Below are 24090 nucleotides of genomic sequence, written 5' to 3'. Positions count from 1 at the left end.
TAAAAATTAGTTTTATTTCCTCAAACGAGATAAGTAGATTTCTTAGACTGTTTTCACTTGGAGATCAATACAAATTTAGTTCTCTAGTCAGGAGAGTCACCAGATTGATTTGGATTTTTGATTTTTTCAGTGCCTTAAAAGGTGCCTATAAATAAAATGTGATATTATTATTATTTGAGTCAAAGTAACATTTATAGCAGGAGGTGTGTATGTGTATATAGGCTTTGCTGAAGGCTGTTTTCAATCATGAATCTGCAGATACTGTGTATGCAAAATCACTCACTGCATCATATTCCATAGTTTTGGACAAAAAACAAATTTGTGGCAAAAGAAGTTATATTAGGCATTTTTTTTAAAAACAATTTGTTGATGAATTAATTGCTGGATAACTAGATACCATATAGTGTATTATTATGGTCTTGTATATGCTGGATTAGAAGTGATGTCACATGATTGTTGTCTATAAGTGAGACATAGAGATGTGTTGAATTAAACACTCGCAGAGGTGTCTCCCAGTAGTAGTCCTCTGTTACCATCTGTTCCTGCAGACACCCTGTTCTATGCAGCTTCCAACAGAAAGGAGGATGCGTTTGTTTTGGGATCCACACGAGCACAAAGAAGGGGGCCCATTCTTCGATTCCCGCTTTGATCCTTCCATTGAGAGGACCCAGCCGTGGCCATCTATCTGCATCCCACGGCTTCTGCCTGCCTCGATGGCTAGTCGGACGGCCGAATCTGGGGGCTAGCAGAGCTGTGTGCCCTGCACATGGCACTCGTAGCATAAGGAGCCTATTGATGAGGCAACAGATTGGCTTTGAGTATACCTGATGGTTATCCCCCACTTCTCTCTGCTGGTCCTCCTCTCTCTCTTTCAACCAACCAAAGACAATCCCTGTGTCTCCCTGCTTTCTAATACAAATTGCCAATGTGTAGTGGATTTAAGAGAGTGGCAGAAGCCATTGTTGGGTAATCTGTACCAAAAAGGAGAGGTGATGTTGAGTGTAGTCTTTTTCTTAGTAAGGATTAGGCTTGGTTTTTCTCTGTTAGCCCTCTTTGGGTGATGTGTTTGGCTTTAGTAGCAGCTTGGCAGAGTCGGAACAACTCTGCGACGGGTACTAAACCCATGTGAGTGTGTACATGTGAGCGTGGGTATGTGTGTGTGAGGACTTTGTACGAGGGTGGATTCATCATTAGCCGAGCAGAGGGTCATCTGGCTTTAATAGGTGTTCTCAGGTGTTGGTTCTGGTGTCTACAGCACTGGTGTTGTTTGCTGTTGGGAATCAGATCCTGGCTTACCCCTTCCCCCTCCACCTTCCCTCCATTCTGCTTCAGTCCCTCTGCACCCCAGCTAATACCACGCTCATTACGGTGTTATCGATCTGCCTTTGCTGCACACCAAAGGGCAAAGAAGTCCTCTCCTTTCCTTCTCCCTTTTGTCATCCTTTTCCCTCTATACCTTTTTATAATCTGCTCTCTTTTCCCTGTGCCCTTTCCTCTCCGCTGACATCCTACGTACTGCTATTTCCTCACTGGCAATTATGTTTCTGCTCAAGGAGATGAAAAAGCTGGAAACTGACACTTTCTGTGTCTTTCTTAGAGGCTTGTCTTTGTGGTGTTTGTGTCGTATGTCATGTTTGTGAGCAGCAACGTAAAGAACATGATTTTAGACATATAGATCTAAAAAGAAAACACAACTCTCCTCCCATTCTTCTCCCTAGTGTCTAGTGTCTATGGCCAATCCTCTCTCCAAGCCGTCATGCTTGTTGTTCTCGGTTTTTTTTTTCTTTCTTTATCTTGTAGGAGATTTGGTGTCTTGTAAAATAACACCCAATTTATTATACAGAAATCTGCAAAAGTATGCAGCCTTGTGTGGGCTGAAGTATAAACACTGAGAGGTGACTTTGAAGGGGGTCTTGAATTACAGTTCTGTGCAATCTGCACAATCTCCACACTTCAACAGTTTAGTGTAGTGTGCAGGGATTGCATCTGAAAACAGATTTATTTGCTCAAACAGATGTATGTGTTGCATTTGTCATTTGCATTTTTTTTAGAGGTTATTGCTCAATGGGGTCAAACAAGTCACAAGACATTTTCATATTCTGAGAAGCAACTGTAAGAGGTTAAAAAAAACCCCTAACATAATTCTGCTGACTACAGAATACATACAGACAAAATAAGTCTTCATTCTGTTTCCAAATATTTTTCATTCTCAGTTTTGAACAACATTATTAAGGGACCGTGGCTAAAAGGTTAAGCTAGGGCATGCACTCCCCGCTGCAGTGTGCATGTCTGCTTAAAAAAACAAAGTAAATGCAGTCCCTCCTCCCCACCCCAACTCAAAACTTCTTGTGTTAATTTAGCAATTTCCCTTAATATCTGGATAAGTTATTCACCCATGATAATAAGCTCATGCATTCATCTCCCAACCAGGGGTTTAATAATTAAAATATTTTATCATACATGTGAACAGACATGCATGTCTAAGGATGTTAATTCACCAGACAAGAGCAGACAGAACTGTTAGTCGTTACACTCTGACTCTTACCGAGCAGGGCTGGGGACCGTGCTCCATCAAAAGAACCATTTTTGAGGTTTTAAAAAAGTCTCTATGTACTGGAGCTGCACAACATATTTAAGTCTGACAGTGAAGGTGACACAGCCTGTTAAATATAAATGAGCCTGCCAACACAGGCCAAAATATTGAAATCTTTTAACCTAGTTTCCTTCACTGTGGGCTGCTTATGATCATTTGGCAATTTAACTTTACATCTTTATTACAATAATACCAGGTTTCTGTTGCGTTTACAAGTTTATAGAACCAAAATAATTGTTTTTGCTATTTTTAGTGATAAAACAAGGAATTAAATATCTATTCCCGTGTGCAGGGTTTTTCCTGCATATAAAGATTTTTGGCACCCAGGCCAGTATGTGTTTTGGCTTCACACGACAACAAAATTGCCAGTACTGAGATTTTTTTAGACAGTTTTTTTTTTTTAATAATAAAGGCTTAATTTACATTTCAATACAACCTTAAAATACTTTTTTTTTTTCATCAAATAACCAAAAATAACAGGAAAACTAAAAAAAATAGACCTCTGTAAAGTCAGGTAGCACAAACTCATTGTCTGAACTACATGCAGACCATTTCTGCTTACATGTGCATGCATAGTCATCTCAAAGGCCCTACCAACTGAGTAATTCTGGTGCTGAAACTCTCAACTTTTATAAAACTTTTGGTGTGTTTTTGAATTGGTTGGATGGAATGAATCATAGACGTTATAAACAAAAATGTAATTTTTAAACATATAAACATTATTCACTTTTGTAATGATATTCATGTAGTTTTTATGTCAAAGCCACGGGAAGCCACTGAAGATGGGGAGCAAGCTGCAGGTTCGAGACCCCTGTGTAGATCCAGTCAAACCAAAAACATGGCAGAAAACCAAATAATGGCTCTCAGCAGGGATGGTATTGATTGATTAAAGTTGAGAATTTGAAATCATGACAGAATGCCCGAGCATCGTGATGCATTATATTGCATATTACCTGTTGCCTGGTTTTGGTGTTTTTCATTATTATAGATAAATACATTTTATTGTATATTTTACAGAAATGGTGCAAATTAGTGAATAAAAGCTCTGTTTGTTTTTTGTTTCCATTACTTAAAAAAGCAATATATCCATGTTTGATATTTTTTATGAAATTACTCACTAAACTCATTTTTTGCACACAATCAGTGCTTTATTCCTAATTTAGAGCAAAATACCATATTATTGCTTTTTACTTTGTTTATGATTGGCAGGACTTTCCTTAAAGAACTTCACTTTCTGATCGAATTTATTTGCATTTCTTCTGCTACAGTAACTCAGCAAGGGGTTGTCTGTTGTCTGACCTCACAGCTTGCAGGCTGCACTGCCTCTTTAACCATAATTGCTTGCATACCATATTACAGCATACTTCTTGACTTTGCATTTATATCCTCTTGCACCCTGACTGCATATATTCCTAAATGACTTCACCCAGTCTTACAGTGTGGTTTGATAATTTAGAACTGTTCAGTGCAACACTACAGAGGTGGCGTTGGGTCTCTTGCTGTTGCCCAGGTTGGATACCTCTGACCCCCCGCTACCTCTATGTCTTTGTTTCACGGCTGACAGAAGGAGTGCCAAAGCTCCTCCAGCTCGGGTGATTTATGACCAGCAGCTGCTCCTGCAGCCCATGAACCACACAGCTGGGTGTCAGATGTGGTCTCGCTGTAAGAAGAAACTTATCTGGCAATCCAACATCAGTTGAAGGCTGGACATAGAGGGAGTAAGGGTAAAGAGGAGAGAAGACCAAGTGGAAGAACGATGGACTGGCAGGACAAATTACAGGAAAAAACGGAAGCTTTGGTTTAGAGAAAGTGGAGGGTAGTAAAATAGAAAAATAGTGGCAAAAGAAAAAAATGAAAGTTAAAAAAAAAAGATTAAAGTGCACGAAGCCTGAAATGTGTAACAGAGACATCAATTCCTGGTTAAAAAAAAAGAAAAAAAAAGAATCTGAATGCACCAGCTCTGCTCTGCATTGATTTCTGCTGGTGTAGGGAAAGCAAAATGTTTGTATTATTTCATAAGCCAATTAGCTGCAAGGAGACTCTTCTCCCTGTGTGCCTATTGACCCACAGTCTGTGGCTGCAGCTTTATTGTCTGGGGGGTGCTCTATAAAAGATCAATAACAGGCGAGTGATTGGATTATGGGGTAATCAATGCATTGTACTAATATATAACCAGAGTGATTATAGAGCACTGGCTAATAAGAGGCCTTAGAGAGCTGTAATGACATCACACTCCCGCTGGCGGTCAGGAGAAAAGTGTGCGTTCAAAGTGAAGTGTGTGTGGATGAAATTATGCATGCGTGTGTATATGTGCAGGTGCATGTCGCAAGTGTACACACGGGTGTGTATTTGTGTGGATGAGTGCAGGGGGTAGCGTGGGGGTAGATGATGGGTTGATTTTCTTGATTCTTCAAACAGCTGAAGAATAGTACTACCAGATGGTGTGTGATAGCTGCTTAGAAGAGGCCATCATCAGATTCCTGCTGTAACATAGTGACAGGGCTTCTGGGTTCATTGCAGCAACATATGTGGAAAATGGGAGAATAATAATAGCTGTGAAAAATAGGCACTACACAACCTCTGCAATCTTATCGCTTAATTGTTTTTGTGTTTTGTTTTTTCTTTTGTCTTTGCCACTTTAATAAAAAAAAAGTACCGATTTTATGGGAACGGTTTTGCGTGAGAAAACTGGAGAAAGTATTTCTTCTGAATATAGTGGAGGAAAGCTGTCAGCAAATGTTGCACAATAGTTCACACAATTTCACCTCATGGCATTCATGACCATTTGCTAGGCTTCTAAGAGAGGGCAATCTAAAAAAAACAAAACTATATTCAAGGCTGTTTTTTTCCATATGTGTCATGACTCGTCTTATTTTCACAGTATATAATTTTTTCATCACCTTGTACTTCCATCACGTTATTTTCTTTTAAGTTAAGACAAAAAAAAAGAAACAAAGCTTTGTGACTTCCAACTTTCCACCAACTCAAAAAGCTTCCAAAATAGTTGCAAGTTAATTAAGTGCACCCAGTTTAAAGTAATGCAGCTACAATCCTGGCTGTAATTAATTGTACCTTTATAAAGATTGCAGTGTTACAGAGGTGAGGATTCAGCTGTGATTACTTTGGAGGATGTGGTTTTGTGGGGCTGTTAAAATTCTATATACATAGCATCAGACAAAGAAGCATTTCTGTTATTTAGCTCGCTGACAAAAATCTGATGAACAAAACAATGGAAACAGTTCAGCAACATCACAAACTGCGACCTCCATAAAACAGGTTGAACAAAAAAAATAAGCCTCATAACCATCATTCAGGTCTGATTTATTATGTATGTGTTGCATTAGTTTTAACTGGTTTTAGGTATTTATACCTAATAAAAAGGCAAGCAAAGTACATACATTTTTACAACCCATAAAGCAAAATTACTTTCATCTTTTTCTTGTGAACAAGAAGAAAAAGGGGAAAAAAAACCTTAAAATATACATGATTTTGTTTGGACAGCAATCATTTAATTTCTCCTCCTATTCCTAAATATGAAGCCAAATTTCAGAGTTCATAAATAACAGACATTAAAAAAGCAGCCAGCTGGTAAAGTTGTTCATTGTCTACTCAGCTGAGAGGAGAAACGTGCCTGGCAGGCTAATCTTGTTAGACACTTAACACCAGAATGCCAGAAAGTAATGATGTAATGTTAATGACGAACCTTTTCACAAGTAATTATCTGTGTTTATCAACATGTGTCAGGCCATTTGATATAATTGAGTGAATGATAGCCACCAATCTTGTCACTCCCATTTATAATTTCTTTGATTTGCAGAGTGCTTGTTAAAAGCTTGAGCCACGACGATATCAACAGGGTGCTCTGCTGCACACTGATGCTGTGTGAGGCGCGCTGCTTTTGTCACGCTTCTTTATCCACCAATTTTGTACCAAAGGACAGAAAAGAAAGTGGCAGAGTGAAAGAGATGTGGTTAAACACCTTAAATCCTATTTAAGGTGTCTTTGTTTGATTTCTTCTTAGCTGCTTTTGTCGCGTGTCTCTTGCTCAAATACGAGACGGAGATCTGGTCAGAGTCTTGCACTGAGGGGAGCTTTGGTAAAGTTCCTGTTTGCTTAAGAGTTTAGGAGGCTTTTATGTGACAAATTGCAAAGGAGCTTTTAGAGGACATAATGGGACGCAAAATCTTTTAAATGAAAAAGTGCATGCAAAGACAATGAAGAGAAAGAACTAAGAAAAAATGCAAAACCGTTGTGTCACTGCCTTTTTAAAAGTAACTGTCGTCATCTTTCTTTCATTACTGTAAACCTTACATACAGATTTTAATTTGAAAAATTTCTGATCACCATATGAAGGACAGTTGTAACACTGTCACAAAATAACATGCCGTGTTCCACATCCCACATATGTAAATTAGCTTTATCTTTATTCAACATGACATGCACACCCAAATTTATTGTGTCAGACTGGAAACTTAGATGCATGTTCCTCACTGCTGTCATTTTTCCTAGCTGTTTAAGTGTCTGTTTAAAAGCTGCCCTCTCTTCAGTGGGCTTGTCTTTTACCTGTCAGGCCTGTCGAAGGCACTAATCACCCCACAAAGCTGAACGAGCGCACCATGCGCTTGTTAGCCATCGTCCCAATCTTCTGCCACATCCCCCTTTGACATCCGCACAGGCACTTAATTCCCCCCTATTATGTTCTTATGTTTCTATAGCCTCCTAATGAGACAAGAAAGGGGAGTATCAGGTTGTGTCCATTGATGCGACAGGCTCGGCGTGTGTTGAATGCGTGTGAATGCATGTGCCAGTGCTCTGAGCCATCTGCCCATCACAGGAACATGGCGTGTAATAACAGAATCATGACCGTGGAGATCAGGGCCCCGGCAGGGAGCCTTGTATTCATTGAGCTTTAAAGGCAGCCATCCAACACTGATCAGACACGCCCAACTTGTGCCCCCCCACCCCACCCCACCGCCTCTTTATGCGTACCCCAAACGCTCATGTACCCCCTGATTCCATCTTTCCATCCGCTTAGGCCTCAGACTCCATGTTGCTAGGGGTGATGCAGTCCTCAGGGTCAGAGGTGCTTGTTGGAGGTGAGGTTTAGACAGTGGGCCCATCTGATAGGACCATCTGGACGAGTGACCTGACATAATTAGTTATTAATTCTTCTTTGGGAGGAGGAGGGGGGGCGCTAATGCTCTTACTCACTCTGCTGCTGTTAGCACCAGGATTACGGATGTACCTCATGTTCTCATCTGTTGGCGAAAAACGATAAAGAGTGACAAACAGATCTGAATAAAAACCCTCTTAAATTTGCTTCAAACAAAAAAAAATATACCTTTAGTCAACCGGCTCGATGGGGGATCTTGCAGTTTTTATTACTCTCATTCTTGCAGTTAAATGGCCAAACCTAAGCAATGTTATATCACAGTGTGCTATTTCCAGTCCAGACGCAAATGCGTAATCTTTTCTGACAAAAGGATGGCTGTGAATTCAAGAGAGACAAATTGTGAACCTGTCCACTAATCCACCAGTCGCCACAGAACAGCAGGTTTTGGTCTCTGTTGCTTATAGTTTAAGATAAAAAGATAAACCCAACTGGGAGGAGGCAGGAGTAACCAATTTCTTTACCAGCAGAATCCGATAAAGTAGAGCAGAGCGCAATGTAGCCGAGGTCTGCTGCATTTTTATTAAGAGCACGCGACTCTGACCTTTTTCACAAAAAATGAAAAAAACAAACAAAAACAGTCCTTTTGCTTTTCTACGATATGCATTACAAAACATAGGAATATCACCAAAATGGAAACATTTTAAAGGTTTGACATAAATGTATGTTTTTCAAACTAAAAATGGACCAAAAGTTGCAATAATAATATCACAATATCCTCATCATTACTCTAACTTTGATTTGGTATACATTCATTTTGGTATTTTGCACCAAGAAGTCCATCTGGTGTTCAGTTCCTTTGTGTGGAGTGTGTAATGTGACTATCAAGGACTATAGTGGTACGGTGTCAGCATTGGCCCTTCCTGCTGCTTTGCGCTACTACTACTGCCGCCACTGCTGCTGCTGCTGCAGGGGAATCTCCTCATTGGCATGCAAGCAGTGACTTGGAGCTGTGGAGCACTGGCACCCTCTCTCTAGAGACTCTCTCCTCGCTCTTTCCTTTCCCCTTCTTTCTCCTTGTCCGTCTTCTGCTCTCTCCCTCTTGTCCCCCTCGCGCAGCTGTCACAATATCTGCTCAATACGAGTGCTGGTGGAATCGTAGGAGAAGAGCCAAGCTGATGTGCTGCTTTAGAAGCAGAAGATTTCAAAACAGAATGGCTGAAAGGCCTCTTGTGAGAGGTGTTGAATCAATCTTAAGATCTGTGAACGATTTGTATCGTGCATGCAGTGTGATGCACCGGGGGGGATTGTCCTTGCAGCTCTACAGGAAATCATTTAATAAAGATATATGTCTAGTGGATAAACAACGGTTTAAATCACGCGAAATGATTTGTTACCATCAGAAATAGCTCTGATTCGATCTTGGCAGATTGGTAAGGTGTTTACAAGAGGGACCGGGATGCAAATAAACAAACACAACATCTTGGCATGTGCTGAGCATTTTGCAGAGATGCTGGAACGAACAATGGCAGACAAGAGCAGAGAGGGAGAGAGGAGACATGGATCCGGTGTGGCTCTGTGGATTTGGCAGGAGTGAAAGCAGTGAGAAGAGCGCTGATACCAGCCAGACTCAAGCTGTGGGCAAATCAAGCATGAAATCGGGAACAAAGGGATTCACAGGATTGAAGGGCATTAGATTCACACTGTCTGAGTCTCGGTGCTGTGTGTGTGTGTGTGTAGAGGCTCAAGATATTGTACTTGTAGTCTTTTTAATAGCCTCATTGCCGAGAGATTAGTGGGTTTTAAATTAAGAGTGAATTTTTTTGTTTTGGTTTTGTGTAAATGAAGGCGGTTTTTATGACTGTCACATTCCTCTTTTTGTGTTTAAATGTTCTTATAGTTTTCTAACAATATAGGCACAAAGGAATTGTTCATATTGCAGTGTCACATGGTCCAGTTCTTTTACATAACACTGTAACTAATTGACAGTACACGGTTAACTATTGTACTTGTCTCCAGTTTAATTTGTCACTTAGTTTTTAGCTACATTATTAAGGAAAAATGTAAGATACTTTATAAAGCAATTATAGAGGGAAAAACAAATTCATGAATTTTTAGACTCATTTATGACAGAGCGCTATATTGTTGTCTAAAACGCACTGTAGTGCATCCAGCATCCGGGTGTTCACACACTAAAAGAACAGATTACAATAATCACAAACAAATACACTTTGTTGTTTGATTTGCTCAGATTTTAACTAGGAATGGACATTCTTTTAAACTACTCGTTGACTTTTTTCTCTCATCATTTTATGTCTAACTTTTAAACTATGCAGCTTGATGACATTTACATCTAAATGAATGTAATGATCGCACTGTTGTGATGTAAAGTCAATTGTGTACACTCTAATTGGGCACGATTTCCAAGCAGCATTCCAAATCCAGGTGCCTCCACAGTGGAAAACTTATTTCCTCTGCTCTTTACAGAATGACCTCTCCACTTTTCTAGCTCAGCCAATCAGATCGACCAGATGACCTCAATATCCCGGTCCACCCAATCAGAACATCTAAATGTCTTGTTGGTGCAACGCGGTCTGCTGTAGAGGTGTCACTAAAAGTCCTGGTTGAGTGATTTTCCCAGGTCCTGTGCTACTTTGTCCTTCATTGACTCATTTGGAATCTCTGAATTGGGCGTTTTTCTTTTTTTTTTTTTTGGCTCCATGGGAAATGTTTTTATGCACAGGACAACATTTGCATTTCTTACACTGTGCAGCTGTGTTTTGAGCCAAGATATGTAAAAGTTATAAATTCCAAGCTGATTTCAGAGAAGGACAGGAATTAAACAATTAGAGGATGTCAGTTCAAACTGGAAAGGTCGTAAAGTACACACGAACAGAAAACATGTTGAAACAGTTTCCTTTGTGCTGTTCTGAAGCTGTTTCATAAGGATGACTTTTCACGGAGCGCCACAATGAATTATAGTGGCACTGGTGAAGGAACAATTTAATTGATGTATGAATATGCAATTGTGCCTCAATCCCAGGCCTGAAATCAATCAAGTAGACAGTCAGTGGCTATTCTGAACCTTGCCACCTGCACTCTTGTATTCTGTGTTCGTTTGAGAAGTTAGGATCCATTTCTCCTTCACTGCAGTTGTGAAACCTTGGGGTCTTTCTCCTGTGGTTCTATAGTTTACCTCCACACAGAGGCAACCACATGACATAGGCGGCATCTTTATCTCCTCAAACCGCTAATGCCTTATGGTGCAAACGAAGCTAATTCACTTGTGCGTTTTATTAGCAGTAGCATATAGTTAAATTAACTGCAAACACTTTAATTTTGCAGCACCGCGGTTCATTATGATGAGTTCCTAAGAGTGACTAAGCGATTAACGCAAGACATCTGTTTTCGTAGTGATGTCATACAATCCTTTGTTATATTTGTGATTGATTTGATTCTAGGAGTAACATCTGCTATTCTCCAGGATCTCCTTGAGTCACTTCTAAAAAATGTCTCCTCTGTTAGAGTTTAAGGATGAGCTCTTCTGTAATTGTCATAATTCCACACTTCTTGTCTTTCCCATTCTACAATGGTGCAAAGTGACAAAATACTTGAGTACATTTTTGACTAGTTCCCTTTTAACCAAACACTTCCTAGCTCTACTCTGATATTTTAGAGACAACCTTGACTGGGCAAACTAAAAGTCCTAGAGCATTAGTAAAGTATCCATTAAACATTACAAGAAGTTAAATTCACTGTAAATTCACTGCTTATGTAAATTTATTGTGGTAAAGTGGTGCTTCCCTTAACTGCAGCTGTACAGGCGAATGCAGTATAAAAAAGTTAAATCCAGGTAGGTTCGATTCATGCATAATTTCATCAACAATAATTAAATAATGCAATGCAATTAATAATGTAGCCATTTTGGAGCCTTTCTACAGAACTTTTACTTAAAGACTGAGTCTAAAACTTTTGCAGAGCTCTGAAATCCTCGTTTTATTTTGGCATTGATTTTTTACCTCGACAAAATGACCTTTCTTCTCTCCACTGTTTCTTCTTGTTACCTTTTTGGTTTCTTTTTCTTAAACTCTTTTTCCACTTGCACACAACCTTACAGTTTTCATCTCAACTTTTAGTCTGTCTACAGGACTCGAACTTTCTATAGACTGAGAGGATCTTGGATGAGGAAGTATGAGGTAGTTGGGGAGGTGTATGCAAGAGTGCGAAGTCTGGGCAAAAGGCCCAGTGTTTGGCCACATTTGTAACCGACTCTACATGTGAAAGCCTTCGGGGCACATCAGGCAAAATTCCCAGTATTCAGGAGGAGAAAAAAAGGCCTCTGATTATTGCCGTATCTCAGCACTAAACACACGCTCACTCACACAAATACACACACACACTGTTCATAAACCTTGATGATGTCAGCAGCTAAGCGGTATAAAGGTTTTGCCTCTTGGAATGACAGCAGCACTGATATCTGGCAGACCATCAGTTAGTCACGTCAGCAGTAACTGATGGAAGTTCTCCATTCAGGCCCAGGCTGTGTCCAGGTCCTTTGTCAGCTCAGACAGACAGAAAGACAGGCAGGCAACCTCTCCAACTACATTCAAACAACATACATTCATTAAAATACACCACAGAGGAATTACCTCTGAGAAGAGGTTAGAGGCTAAATGTGCAAATTTAACTGCTCCAAACTGCAGTTACTTCGCCATTGTAATGATGTGTTCAGGATTTTTTTATGCTAGCTGTTTGGAATAATTATCAGTCAAATCGTTTTTTCATTACAGTCATTGAATCTTATGGAAAAACGACATTGTCAGTGTAGCCAAAGACTGATACCGGGTATTCAAAGTGTGCACTAGACCTTCATTGTTGTTTGAACACATCAGTGAACCGAGTCTTTGCACTACATGTATATACATTGATTCTTAACGGGTATACAGATGTTGTAATTTGCTTTAAAATATACTACCCTTGTATTATGATTATTATAGTAAATTTAGCTTAAAAACTAAGATTCAGGATTTATAAGTTTATATTTTCACATTACTACTTTTGGTCTCTTCCAGTGATTGCAAGAAAAGGGAGACAGAATAGCAGCACTTATTCTTTTATATTTTTTTCCTTATTTTCTTTTTCTAAAATATTAGAAGAAAACAAAGATGAAAGCCACATAAAAATACACAGCAATTAATCTATTATGATCTACTATGTATCAGTACATTTCTGTATCTATTTTTTTTTTTTTTTTGAGGCAGCAGCATTGTGTTTGTGTCTGCGTGTTTGAGTTTGTGTGTGTGAGTTCATTCAAAACAGATTTGACAGATACAACAAAACACTGACAAAAGATATATGTTTACAACTGTATTCAGATTTAAGGACTTTTTAAACCAATTAATAAATAATTTTGTCGTTTCCTGTTCAAAAAGTTCCTTGTTTGATATTTACATCATAAATTAAATAAGAAACTAAAGACTTTCAACTTATTTAAGATATGTTTGAAGCATTCAATACAACTCATAACAAATCAAAACAATTAAAAATTAAGGAAGAGGATTAGGGCCACTGGGAAAAACAATGACAATATGACTTTTTTTCTCCAGGATTTCATTTTTTTCCTCGGAATTCTGTCAGAATATTAGATTTTCTTTTTCTAGAGTTCTGAGAAAAAAAATGGAATTCTAAGAAAAAAGTCTGAAGAAAAAGTTTTCATAGAATTCTACAAAACAAACAAACAAACAAAAAAAAAAACAGCCACAACCTGTGGCCTTAATCCACGGTTATTTTTACAACGCATGGAACAGAATTTATAGACTTTTACTGCATATTTTACATATGCTAATAGGTCAGGTAAAAGTTAAGTGATGTAAAAACAGAAGAAATCATACTCTGATATGTAAGCATTAATAGCTAAAACTGCAAGTAAATATACAATGCCTATATTTAGAGGGCATGGGGAGATGAGTGTAAAAATGAGTGAGATTGGAAACATCTTTTCGCACACTAAATGAGGGCATTTCACATATTCCATAAACCAGTTTCAAGTTGACCTGGATATTTTGCACTTTTCCATATCAGAGGCATGTTTCTCTTTCTGTTTTTTCACTTTATTTTTTTTTAAATATTGTAATAATGGTGTGATCCAAACACCAAAACTAATTTAATGCCACCAGTGAAATATTCTACTTGGACAGAAAATAATGACACATACAAAAAACAGCTCACTGACAAATAAATACCAGGAAACACTGACATCTTACAATAGTGAGTCAATAGCCTTTTCCATGTTGCACTTCACGTGTCAGACTGTATGGTCTGTGCTCTGGAGTTTTCAGGTGAAACGGCTATGGAACAACACATTTTCTTACTGCCTTTGGAAATCATGTACAGGTCAGGTTAACAAACATGGCCAATGGTGCATGAGAGGTTTGGAATAGAAACACTGGATTGATGTTTAACCAGCTTTTGCAGGGAGGGAAAGTTAGTTTACTGCCTTTAAGACAACTCTGTTATGTAATGGAGCAAACTTTCTCCATTTGTCAGGCAGTATGCAAAAAGTCAGTTCCTGAACACTAGCTTCTTAGAGTCTTGGGGAAAAAAAGAAACTTCTCTAATGACAAAGAAAAGAGAAAGGCCTGACAAACACAAGTTGTGCTGAATGGATCACCAAGGGCAAGTCAGCCCCACACAGGTTCCTTGTATCCTTTTGTCAGTGTCTCAGCTTTTGTGTGGAGCACCTGGTTGCACATGCCTACAACCTCACTACCCATGGTAACGTCCTCTTTTAGACAGCTGGCTCAATCTTCACCAGATATCGTCAGCTTCCATTGGTTATGATAACTGAGGTGGTTTTATGTCCCTGTATTTGTTCAGCCTGCATTCTCACATGAGATGCCACATCATACTGCACTCCTCCACAGGCCAAGCTGGAGTAACTCCGCAAGCTCTCCGGATCATACAGATGCTCAAGGGAGTACCCAGTCAAGGCATACGCCGCCTGCCTGTCCAGTGGCTGCCTCTCCTGTGCTGGATAGATCAGCGGACTTCCCTGGGGTTGTTGAGGGTGTGGGGACATATCTGTCTGCATGTAGTCTTTGGTGAGGGAGAGGCCTGATCTGGGGATTCCGTCAGAGCTGGGGCTGCTGAGACGAGACAAAGAAGCAGGACTCGTCGTGTTTTCATCATTTTCATTGGGGCCAAGAACTTTGATGCTGTCTCGGTGATGGAGGCGTTCGGTAGGGAGGTCGATGCTGGGGGCTCCGGGGCCACGGCATACCACGCTGGGCATAGTAAGCTGAGAGTGATGGGGTAGGGAGGAGGTGAAACAGGGACTGTGAGTTTTGGTGAGGCCCGAGACATCCAGTGGCATCTTGTGTTGCTGTAGACGGCTCTCCTCCTCTTTGATCATTTGCTGTGTGGCACGGATCAGGGTCTCCATCTTGCTGGGCTCTCGAGGGCTCGCTTGGAATTGGTCACCGTGGTAACGCTCTCCCGAATCACTGGTGGACCCACCTCCGTCAGGTGAACTCACTACGCTGTCTTCATCCCAGTGGCCCCGTCCTATAAATGCAAATCAGTGGTCAGATTTGATAACAATGGAATAAATGAATATCACATTGTTAAAATGCTCATGTGGTTAATGGGCAAAATTCTGCCTTAAATGCATATATCATTATAGCATCATGGTCTGACTGGGTGTCTTGGCTGAAGCACAGTGGGGTTTTTTTGCTGTTTGAGGACGTGAAATGTGAAATAACTTGGCTTTCAATTGCGGGCAATTTTTGAACAGATGGTAGCAATCGGCACACTGGCAAGAGACGGTGTAAACAACTTAGCATGTCCCATAATAACATTTGGAAAACAGCTACCAGGAGAAGCTAGGCCAGAACTATTTTCAGAGACAGATGGTTGTGGTCTCAACCCTAACACCTCACCGTGAATGGCGCCATGGTAGGATGTTATTTCGTAGCCCTCGCTGTTGTCCACTGAGAATTTTGGCAATGAGAGAACAGAGCGTGTGGTGTCCCACCACATCTCTCTTCCCGACTGGGGGGCTCCCAGGAAGTAGCGGCCACTCTGGCATCGAACACGATCACAGGTTGTGGTGTGAGGATGCGTTTGGGCATGGGCAAGATCCTCTTCCGATAGACCCAGGCCGTAGCACAGGGAGCCCGATTCTGGATACAATCTGTAGGCACAAGAAGCCTCCGTAGCTTCACTGGGATCCAACAGCTGAGGAGAGGCAGAGTCTGTCAGTGGGCTCCCTCCCCACTGACTGTCTTGGTCAGACTCTGAACGCTCTGGATTAAAAGCTGAAAATTGCTGGACAGAAACAAGAAAATCACAGTTCTGGGAGTTTTTGATTTAAATCCAAAGCAAGCTTCCCTAATTGACTTAGCTCTAAAAAACAATTACCTGTGGGTAGGGTGACACTCTGGCTTTGGCCTTCGACTGGGTCAGACGTGACTTGGTGCTCTTTCTGTCTTCACTGTGACTGTCAGCGTAGGGAAAGGCTGGCTTGCTGGGGCTCATTTGATCCAAAGACAGCTGCATTCCTTTATACTCAGTGTCCCTTTTAAAAGACATAAAATGCATGTTAGAGATAAACAAAATAGTTTAACTTAAACTTCCATTTTTTGATGTTTTTTATAGTCTTGCAAGATCATGCTCAGAATAACATATCTCTAACAGTGACTTGCTATGAAATTCATGGGCTCCACAGGACTCTGCCAAGTGATCCCTTTACTTATTTACCACCACCAAGTGCCACCAAAACCAAATTCATCACCACTCACCATGAGGTTTTCTTTTTAGTGCTGACATCATGCTAGTACTATTACTGCGAGTACCTTGCAATGCTGATGTTAGCATGTACAACCTCAGAGATCACCTCAGATCCCTCGCTTTGTTTTAACATGCATGCATCTTTGAACTTTGCTGCAAGCTAGCTCGTGTTTCTGTAGTTAATCCAGAATTCTCCAAACCTTTAGGCTATTTTCATCATACATACTTGGAGCATGTTCTCTTTCTGACCATCTTGGTTTTAGCGTTGCACAAGCAGCATAATTACTAATTAGTCTAAAGCACACTCCTTGGCTAATGTTGAATATAGATAGATGGTCAGACTTAGATTGGGTCAGGCTTTATAAAAAGGATTTAAATACAACTTTAAGTGAATACAGCATTTAAGGGAACTTTAAGATTATAAGCTCTCAGCTTCTGAGATTATTAACAAACACCCAGAAAAAAGTTAATCATTCTTTTTCTTTTTCTTTTTTTTAACCACAAACATTACGAGAATGTGGAAAGAATGTACCGAGAGTAAACACACACCAGAAACATATTTATACACATTATCTATGCAATCTATTTCCTCTAAATGTTCCCAATTTTTTTTAATTTACTTTTGAATGTTGCAGATTTCAAACATGTAACTTATGTGCCATCTTTGACATTTTAACCCACTGTACTGCGGCTGAACTCAATGCAATTGTCACCGTCGAGGGAGTGAAAAAGGCTCCTGTGTCAAGTGTTCAGCAAACATGAGCCTATTCTTAACTTATCACATCAACAGTATGTAATAGCAGCTGTCTGGCATTTTAAACCTTGTGGCCCATCCCTGACCCTGTACAGCCAGCCTCTTCAATATGACTCTAAATATGACCCATTCCTTATGTACAACACTGCAGGCGAAAGGCTATGTTTGGATAGCCAGTGCACAGTCTGAGTGTTATTTGCTCTTGCAGGTATAGTTGTGGTAGCCAGTTGTGCATCCTATCTGTGCCCTGGCTGACTTATGTCTGAGCCAATAATGTTGGGCCTTTGTGCAAACTCAGCTGTGTTAGCCGAATTCCACCTCAGGGGTCAATGTCAGAGCACCTCACGTCTGAAATATGCCACCAGCCAACTTCCAAACATAATTTATTAATGGATTCTTGTTGGGCTGAAATGCTGCCATGCCAAGGTGATTGAATTGCTGTTTTTTTTTAAGTAGTTGTTTGTTTTTTTTCCCACTTTTGCCTCTTGGACTTTCAGATACTTCTGTCTTGGACTTGATTATTCACTTGGAAATTCTCTGTCATTTTAATGTAGTTACTTTGTTTTCACCTTACTGCATTGAAGAAATCAATAGGTGGAGTGCAGCCATATGCATACATGCACGTACAGACTTGCACAAACTCCATCACATGCACTTACACACACACAGGAAAAAACGACATGTGGATCAACCAAACAAGGAAAATCCAACATGTGTTACAGCTATGAGATAGCTATTGATTCCTAGTTCACCGTTTGATCGATTTTGCTTTCCTTAGACTGCAGATCGATGGTGGCAGTAGAGGTTTTTGATGGGGTTGAACCCTGATGTTTGTCTTGCTGTCTCAAAGGGCCTTAGTGTGCTTTGTTCTCTCATAACACACAGCTGCCTGAGTCCTGCAACCTCTGTATTTGGTGGATTTGTACAGAGAGACTACGGAGGGATAAAGAGAAGGATTTCTCCAGGAGAAAAAGACCCATCGTATCACAGAGTGAGCTTCAAGTACAGATCATAAGAGTGCATGATATGATTATACAAGTAAAATATTCAGTGTTATTCCCACAGTGCCATCTCTATTAAAAGGGCATTCTTATTTAGACCGGAGTAGTGCTGCAACCTTGTTTTACAATGACTGTGCAGCTACAGTATAATTGCAGCCATCAGCACGAATTATAGATTTAACTGTCTCAAAAGAGCATACTTTTTAAATGATTTTGAAATCAATTATTAAGTATCTGTTATAACAAAAGTTTCCCTCTGATTTTATTATGGAAATCGTTATTTACACTTACGTGAGGACATAGTTGACACTGACGATACAGTGAGGCCTTGAGGATCGGCTATTGTGGACGATAGTGGCATAACTTTGGACCCAGACCCAGCCGCCGTGTTTGGCAAGGAACCGATAGTACTTAGTTGTGACTTGGCCTTTTACCAGCACTGCAGGAGATAAAAGAAACACACAGACAACAGAGATTAACATATTTAACAAGTTGCACGTTTTCTTTGTTGTGTGTGTGCGTGCGTGTGGGAGACGTGTGATTGCCTGCACATGGTGGCTGCAGCAGGTTGCCTGAGCAGTTGCTGCATAACAAGAGAAGGTCAAGCAGCCTGTTGTAAAAGCATAAATGAACACACTTGTAACTCACAGAGGTGGTGTGCACAGCGGAGGTGGAAGATGTCACAGCTGTGGACATGATGGTACAGCGTTTTCTCGATGAGGTCCTGGGGCTCATAACCTGTCAGCTCAGCTACCCTGGGGAGAAATTCAGGAGTTAAAATAAGCAGCTAATTCAGGGATATTTCATTTTTCTGTGCTTTGGTTTTTTACAGGCAATTTTAGCTCCAGCAGCTTCTTTTATAACTTGCTTCCCCTTCCTAATGAAAAATGCATAGACTTCACACAAGGTTTGCCAACCACACAGTACAATTAAAATAGAAACAAACTCAAAAACGCCTAAAGAGAAAAGAATACAACACATAGAGCAAAGTCTTGATTAGTACCTGGAGTCCAGGAAGATGAGTTTCATGTCCAAGCTGGCTCTGAACATGAACATGTTACTGTGCAGTTTGATCTCAGTCACGGCGCTGGGAGGCAGAGAGTGACCCACAGCCACCAAGCCCACATTCTGGTAGCATCCTTCAAAAGGTGACATGTCCAAACTGTACTGACGGATCTTCAGGTAGCCACTGCAGTGGATCACCTGTTGTAAAGCAGATACACGATAATAGCTAAATCAGAAATTACATTTAATAATGAAATTTCTTAAAATTCCATTTCATTAGAACAGTAGTCAGCTCTATGATTTATGTGATGCATTTCAGAAGCAGGCAGCATAATGTAATTTATATCAAAATACTATGTTATAACAATATAATTAAATGATAATAAAACTGTTGTAGGTTAAAACTTTTCCTGGTTAGAAAAAAACGTATAACGTAATTTTAATATTGGTGACCATTTTTTCTTATTCACTTGTTATGTTTATTAATGGGAAATAATTTTTATAATACCATTATCGTTATTGTTAATAAATAAAAAGAACAAGACACTCTTTGTTTACTAGCACTGCCTACCTTGTATCCACCACTGGTAAGCCCCGCGTTTCTTTTTGCCAGCACACATTTCATCCGCAAAAAGAAAGAGCGTTCCATTTCATATTCTGAAAGAGGTCAAACACTTTGCTGTTAAATTCTCGTATAATAATAATAACAATAATAATTGAAAAAATGAAATAATAGGGATTTACGGCGTTAAAATTTATCCTGCAAGGTAAAAACACAGGCACAGGCGCAAGCTATTGCGTAAATTCCATCCGCGTATATTACGCGCGTTCATTGCATTTTTTTTTTATCATATGCTAATTATGCTGACACTACACAGTGCAACACTATGATTAAATAAAATGCTAAATGACATAACATGTGCATATGTGGAGCCTGAAGGCATCGTTCTGTACCTTGCACGAAATGTGTGTGATAAGGCTGATGTGGGGTGAGGACAGCTGTCATCTCATCATGGTCGGCAGGATGGACATATTCATAAATACTGTTCCCAGTCAACTCTACCTGTTGAGAATAACTCAGGTAATTAACGGGTAAAAGCTTCCTGGTGGATGATGCGTTTTATCTGCGCATGGGTATCGCGTTAAATTTCAGACGATGCTTTATGAATAACAAATAGGGAGAAAAAAAAAACGTCTGAAATGAAATATATATATAATGATCAGAGAAACGAACCTGAGACAGTCCTAAATGGACCGACGCTGTCTCTGAAATGTACATTATCTTCCCATCTGGGGCCACGACGAAGATGAATCCGTCCAACGTCTGCAAATAATAAAAGGCCGGGTTGCCGTCACTTCTCCGTGTTAATTCACAAGCCCGGGTCGACCATATTCTTTGGCTGCAGATCAGTACCTTTAATAATATTAATAAAAGCCTAAATACCTGCAGTAAATGAGATCCCAGCTCTCGTCCAATGTTGTCCAAGGATCTCGTTCGACTTGAGTGACCCCAAGCTTCACCCAGACCTGGAGAGAGAGCGAAATAACGGTGTTTGGCTGCTGCATGACTTTGAAATTAAATAGAAATATATATAAACGATTTTTTTTATTTAAGCTTAAATTATTATTATTATTATTATTATTATTATTATTATTATTATTATTATTATTGTTGTTGTTGTTGTTATTGTTATTATTATTGTTATTATTCTTTTAGCATAAGGGAAAAAGTAGGACACACACACACACACACACACATAGAAATCCAGAAGCTAGGAGCTCCTATTTAAAGGGCCAATTTATAGTTAAAACATTTATTCCTCTCCACAGTCCTGAAAATTTGTCCCTTCCTGGATGCTGTACAGTCTCCCTGGAGGCATAAACCCACACGTGCAGAGGTGTCATTATTATTATTATTATTATTATTATTATTATTATTATTATTATTATGGTTGTTGTTGTTATTGTTGATGTTTTTTTCCTTCCTAAAATGTAACAAAAAATGTCCATTTGTGGATTTTTGCCTGGTATATCCCACGATAGCCTGTATGCTATCTTGTGCTGCTCATCAAAATTTATTCAGTTCCATCAGAAATGTCGTGGAGCTCGGGTATCATAAGTAAATTAGGTGTCCGTCTCCCCTGCTGTAAATGTGTAAATGAAAATGAAAATAGGTCTTCGGTGTCGGTGGGACATGCAGACTAACATCAATCTACCAGATGAGGGGTTGTGTTAAAATTTTTTTTTACATATATATATATATGTATATGTATATGTTCTTTCTTTCTTTCTTTTCATTTTATTTTTGTAAGCTGCTTCCATCAAAGAATGAAAAGATAAAAAAAAAACGCGAGCTGGGTATTTGGGAGACATTTTGCATCCAGCATTTTCTTATCACACCGCAGAAGCTGGGTAAGATTATATGTGCTTTAGGTGATTATAAGCCTTGCAGGTGCTTTTTCTAATTGGCGACTCTTCCTCTCAGTCACGCAGACTAGTGGACCTGCAGAGACGTTGGCTGATCGTCTCATTTGGTTATACGGAATTAAAAAGCATCATAATGCGTCTGAACAGACTCCCTGACGACCCACGAGGAATTGTGGGAATATTCCTGTAACGTTTCTGTATGACTTGAAGAGAACCTGTGTGTTCTAATTACACCCTACTTTCTAACTTATACTGAACACTAAGTTTTATGGGTTTAATCTGTTAATTATTAACAGGCTAACAGAAGTATTCTTATTCCGTTCTCTCTTTTTTTGCAGTAACCGACCGAGTGACAATCCTAAAAATATGCAGATTTTTAAAGTAGTCATGTTTATTTATTTTTTCCTAAAATATAATAATATTAGGTTGTGTAGAAGTAATTCCAGTTTACTATTATTACTATTATATTACCATATTAGTAAAAAGCCCCCCCACTCCCCATGCGTTTCCCTTCATTCGTAAAATTCTGCAGATAAGTTGATCAAAGAAGAGATATAATTATTTTTAGTTAATGAAATAAAGTTAATGAAAGGATCGCAAAAACGTGTAGATGAAAAAAAATCCAACACAAATAAATAAATAAATAAGCAGTGGAGAGTGCACGTTGGCTAGGTGCTCACCCTGGGGGAAAACAATTCTCATCTTCAGGTAACTTGTTGTCAGTCTTATTATGGAGGCTTTGTCTAACTGGGATGTGATGGCCGACGGTAAAGGCAACATTTTAGCCAGTTCATAGAATTCACTGTTTTCCTTTTCCCGTCTAGTCCTTGCGGCCGTTTTGGATTTCTCCTTCATGTCGGCGCCTTTTCTTTATATCCTTAACTTGTCGGATGGTTCGCTCGTTCAAATCAGCAGTATGACCGACTCCTCCCGCTTTGCTTCGTTTTTCATTGTATATTTTTTTCAACTGCAAAAAAAAATTGGTTTTTTTTGTTGTTGTTTTTTTTGGGTTTTTTGTATGACAAGATGAATCCAAAGGGTGGGAATATCCCTGTGATCTCCCAAATGAGTGATCTGAGTCAGTGATAATTCAACTGGTTGTAGTTAAACCTCCTCGGTGTAGCCACTGGCCTTCATCCATGACCTGCAAAACAAAGAATGAGTGTGAATAACTGTGTTGTTTGTCTAAAGGAGGCTTGCATTGCACATAGAGGTGACTCTGGAATAACAGCGAAAAAAAAAAATCGTATACGTCAATCATCAGTCAAAGTCAGATTTATGTTTTTTAACAGATCTAGAGCCAGGATACGATGCTTTTGCCACAGTATCACAAACAAAAGCAACAACCTCTGAAAAAATGATATAAACAATGCAGAAAAAACGTAATGCAATATGAAAGCGACGCTATTACATTACGTGTATGTGGTTTAATTTTCTGAAAAGATGACAAGATTTTGGTAAACAGCTGCTCAACAGAGATATCTGTACTAACCGCAACTAGACCATAACAATTAAAAAGAAATCTAACGGTAAGATGCAGTAAACTAATTCTGCACGTTGCATTTTCTGTTATTACTTTGGGAGTGATAAAACAAGCCGTTATGCTGCTGATCCCTGAAGGAGTATCGAGGAAATGACATTTGACCCAACACAATTCCTGAAACGTGTGCAACTGCGTTGGCAGAGACAACTCGGTGCTCGATTTTTTTCCCTTGTTTACTTCTTTAAAGAAAGTTTAAAAACATATTAAAAGGATCATTAGTTTTCAGATTTGTTTAGATGCATGTATTTGTAGTGTTCCTACCCGAGCAGAGATACGCTGTTGGGTATTTCCCTACATCTGAATCGATCCTGAGTCTCAAAGCAGCCTGCTGGGAATTTCACCTGTCCTGAACCGGGTTCACCAGTCCTCCCAGTTAAAATTGCTCTCAGCTCCTCCTGGATTTCCACCTGGAAAGGCGAACGGGCCGTGCGCTGCATACACCTCTCCAAATTATAGGGACAGGCAACGAGTGGCATTCATGCCCAGCAAACCTCCTCTCCTCAACTATCTCAATGTCCCTCTCTGGAGCAGCTCAAGACCCGCCCATTGTTTTCTTGCTTCCTCGTGATTGGGTGGAAGCGTTACAAGTCATTACGCGATTGGACACTTACAGTGGGCGACGATTTAGGTATGCGTAGCACTTGGCCGTGCCCGAAGTGAGCTTAAATGTGATCCTGTTGTGTTTTTGTCATTAGCCTGGAGATCATGGATCAAGCTGAAATAAATAAATAAACCTGCATAAATAGCAGGGGAATGTTAACAGGTGAGAGGGTAATTAAAAGCTTTAAAGACTCTCACTCGGTGATGGAAAACAACAGAAAATAAAATAATCCTCCAGGAAGAACATGCATTATTTCCACAATTATGCTG

General features: G+C 39.7%; 1 protein-coding gene across 1 annotated transcript; it reads right to left on the bottom strand.

Annotated features, from left to right (window-relative positions):
* Window positions 1–12880: 12880 nt before the first annotated feature.
* On the bottom strand, window positions 12881–23681 carry LOC116324194 (single-minded homolog 1-like). The gene is made up of 12 exons (XM_031744767.2): window positions 23482–23681; window positions 22358–22821; window positions 20695–20777; window positions 20485–20574; window positions 20205–20313; window positions 19822–19907; window positions 19249–19448; window positions 18894–19000; window positions 18537–18684; window positions 16122–16278; window positions 15641–16028; window positions 12881–15266 (listed from the first exon to the last, which is right to left on the bottom strand). The coding sequence occupies exons 2-12, from the start codon at window positions 22530–22532 to the stop codon at window positions 14524–14526; spliced, it is 2286 nt and encodes a 761-aa protein (XP_031600627.1). The 5' UTR covers window positions 22533–22821; window positions 23482–23681; the 3' UTR covers window positions 12881–14523.
* Between the last annotated feature and the right edge of the window lie 409 nt (window positions 23682–24090).

This window comes from Oreochromis aureus, linkage group 15 (assembly GCF_013358895.1).
Source record: "Oreochromis aureus strain Israel breed Guangdong linkage group 15, ZZ_aureus, whole genome shotgun sequence".
NCBI lineage: Eukaryota > Metazoa > Chordata > Actinopteri > Cichliformes > Cichlidae > Oreochromis > Oreochromis aureus.
The sequence above is the reverse complement of the archived record's forward strand: the minus strand, read 5'-3'. Positions and strand labels throughout refer to the sequence as shown.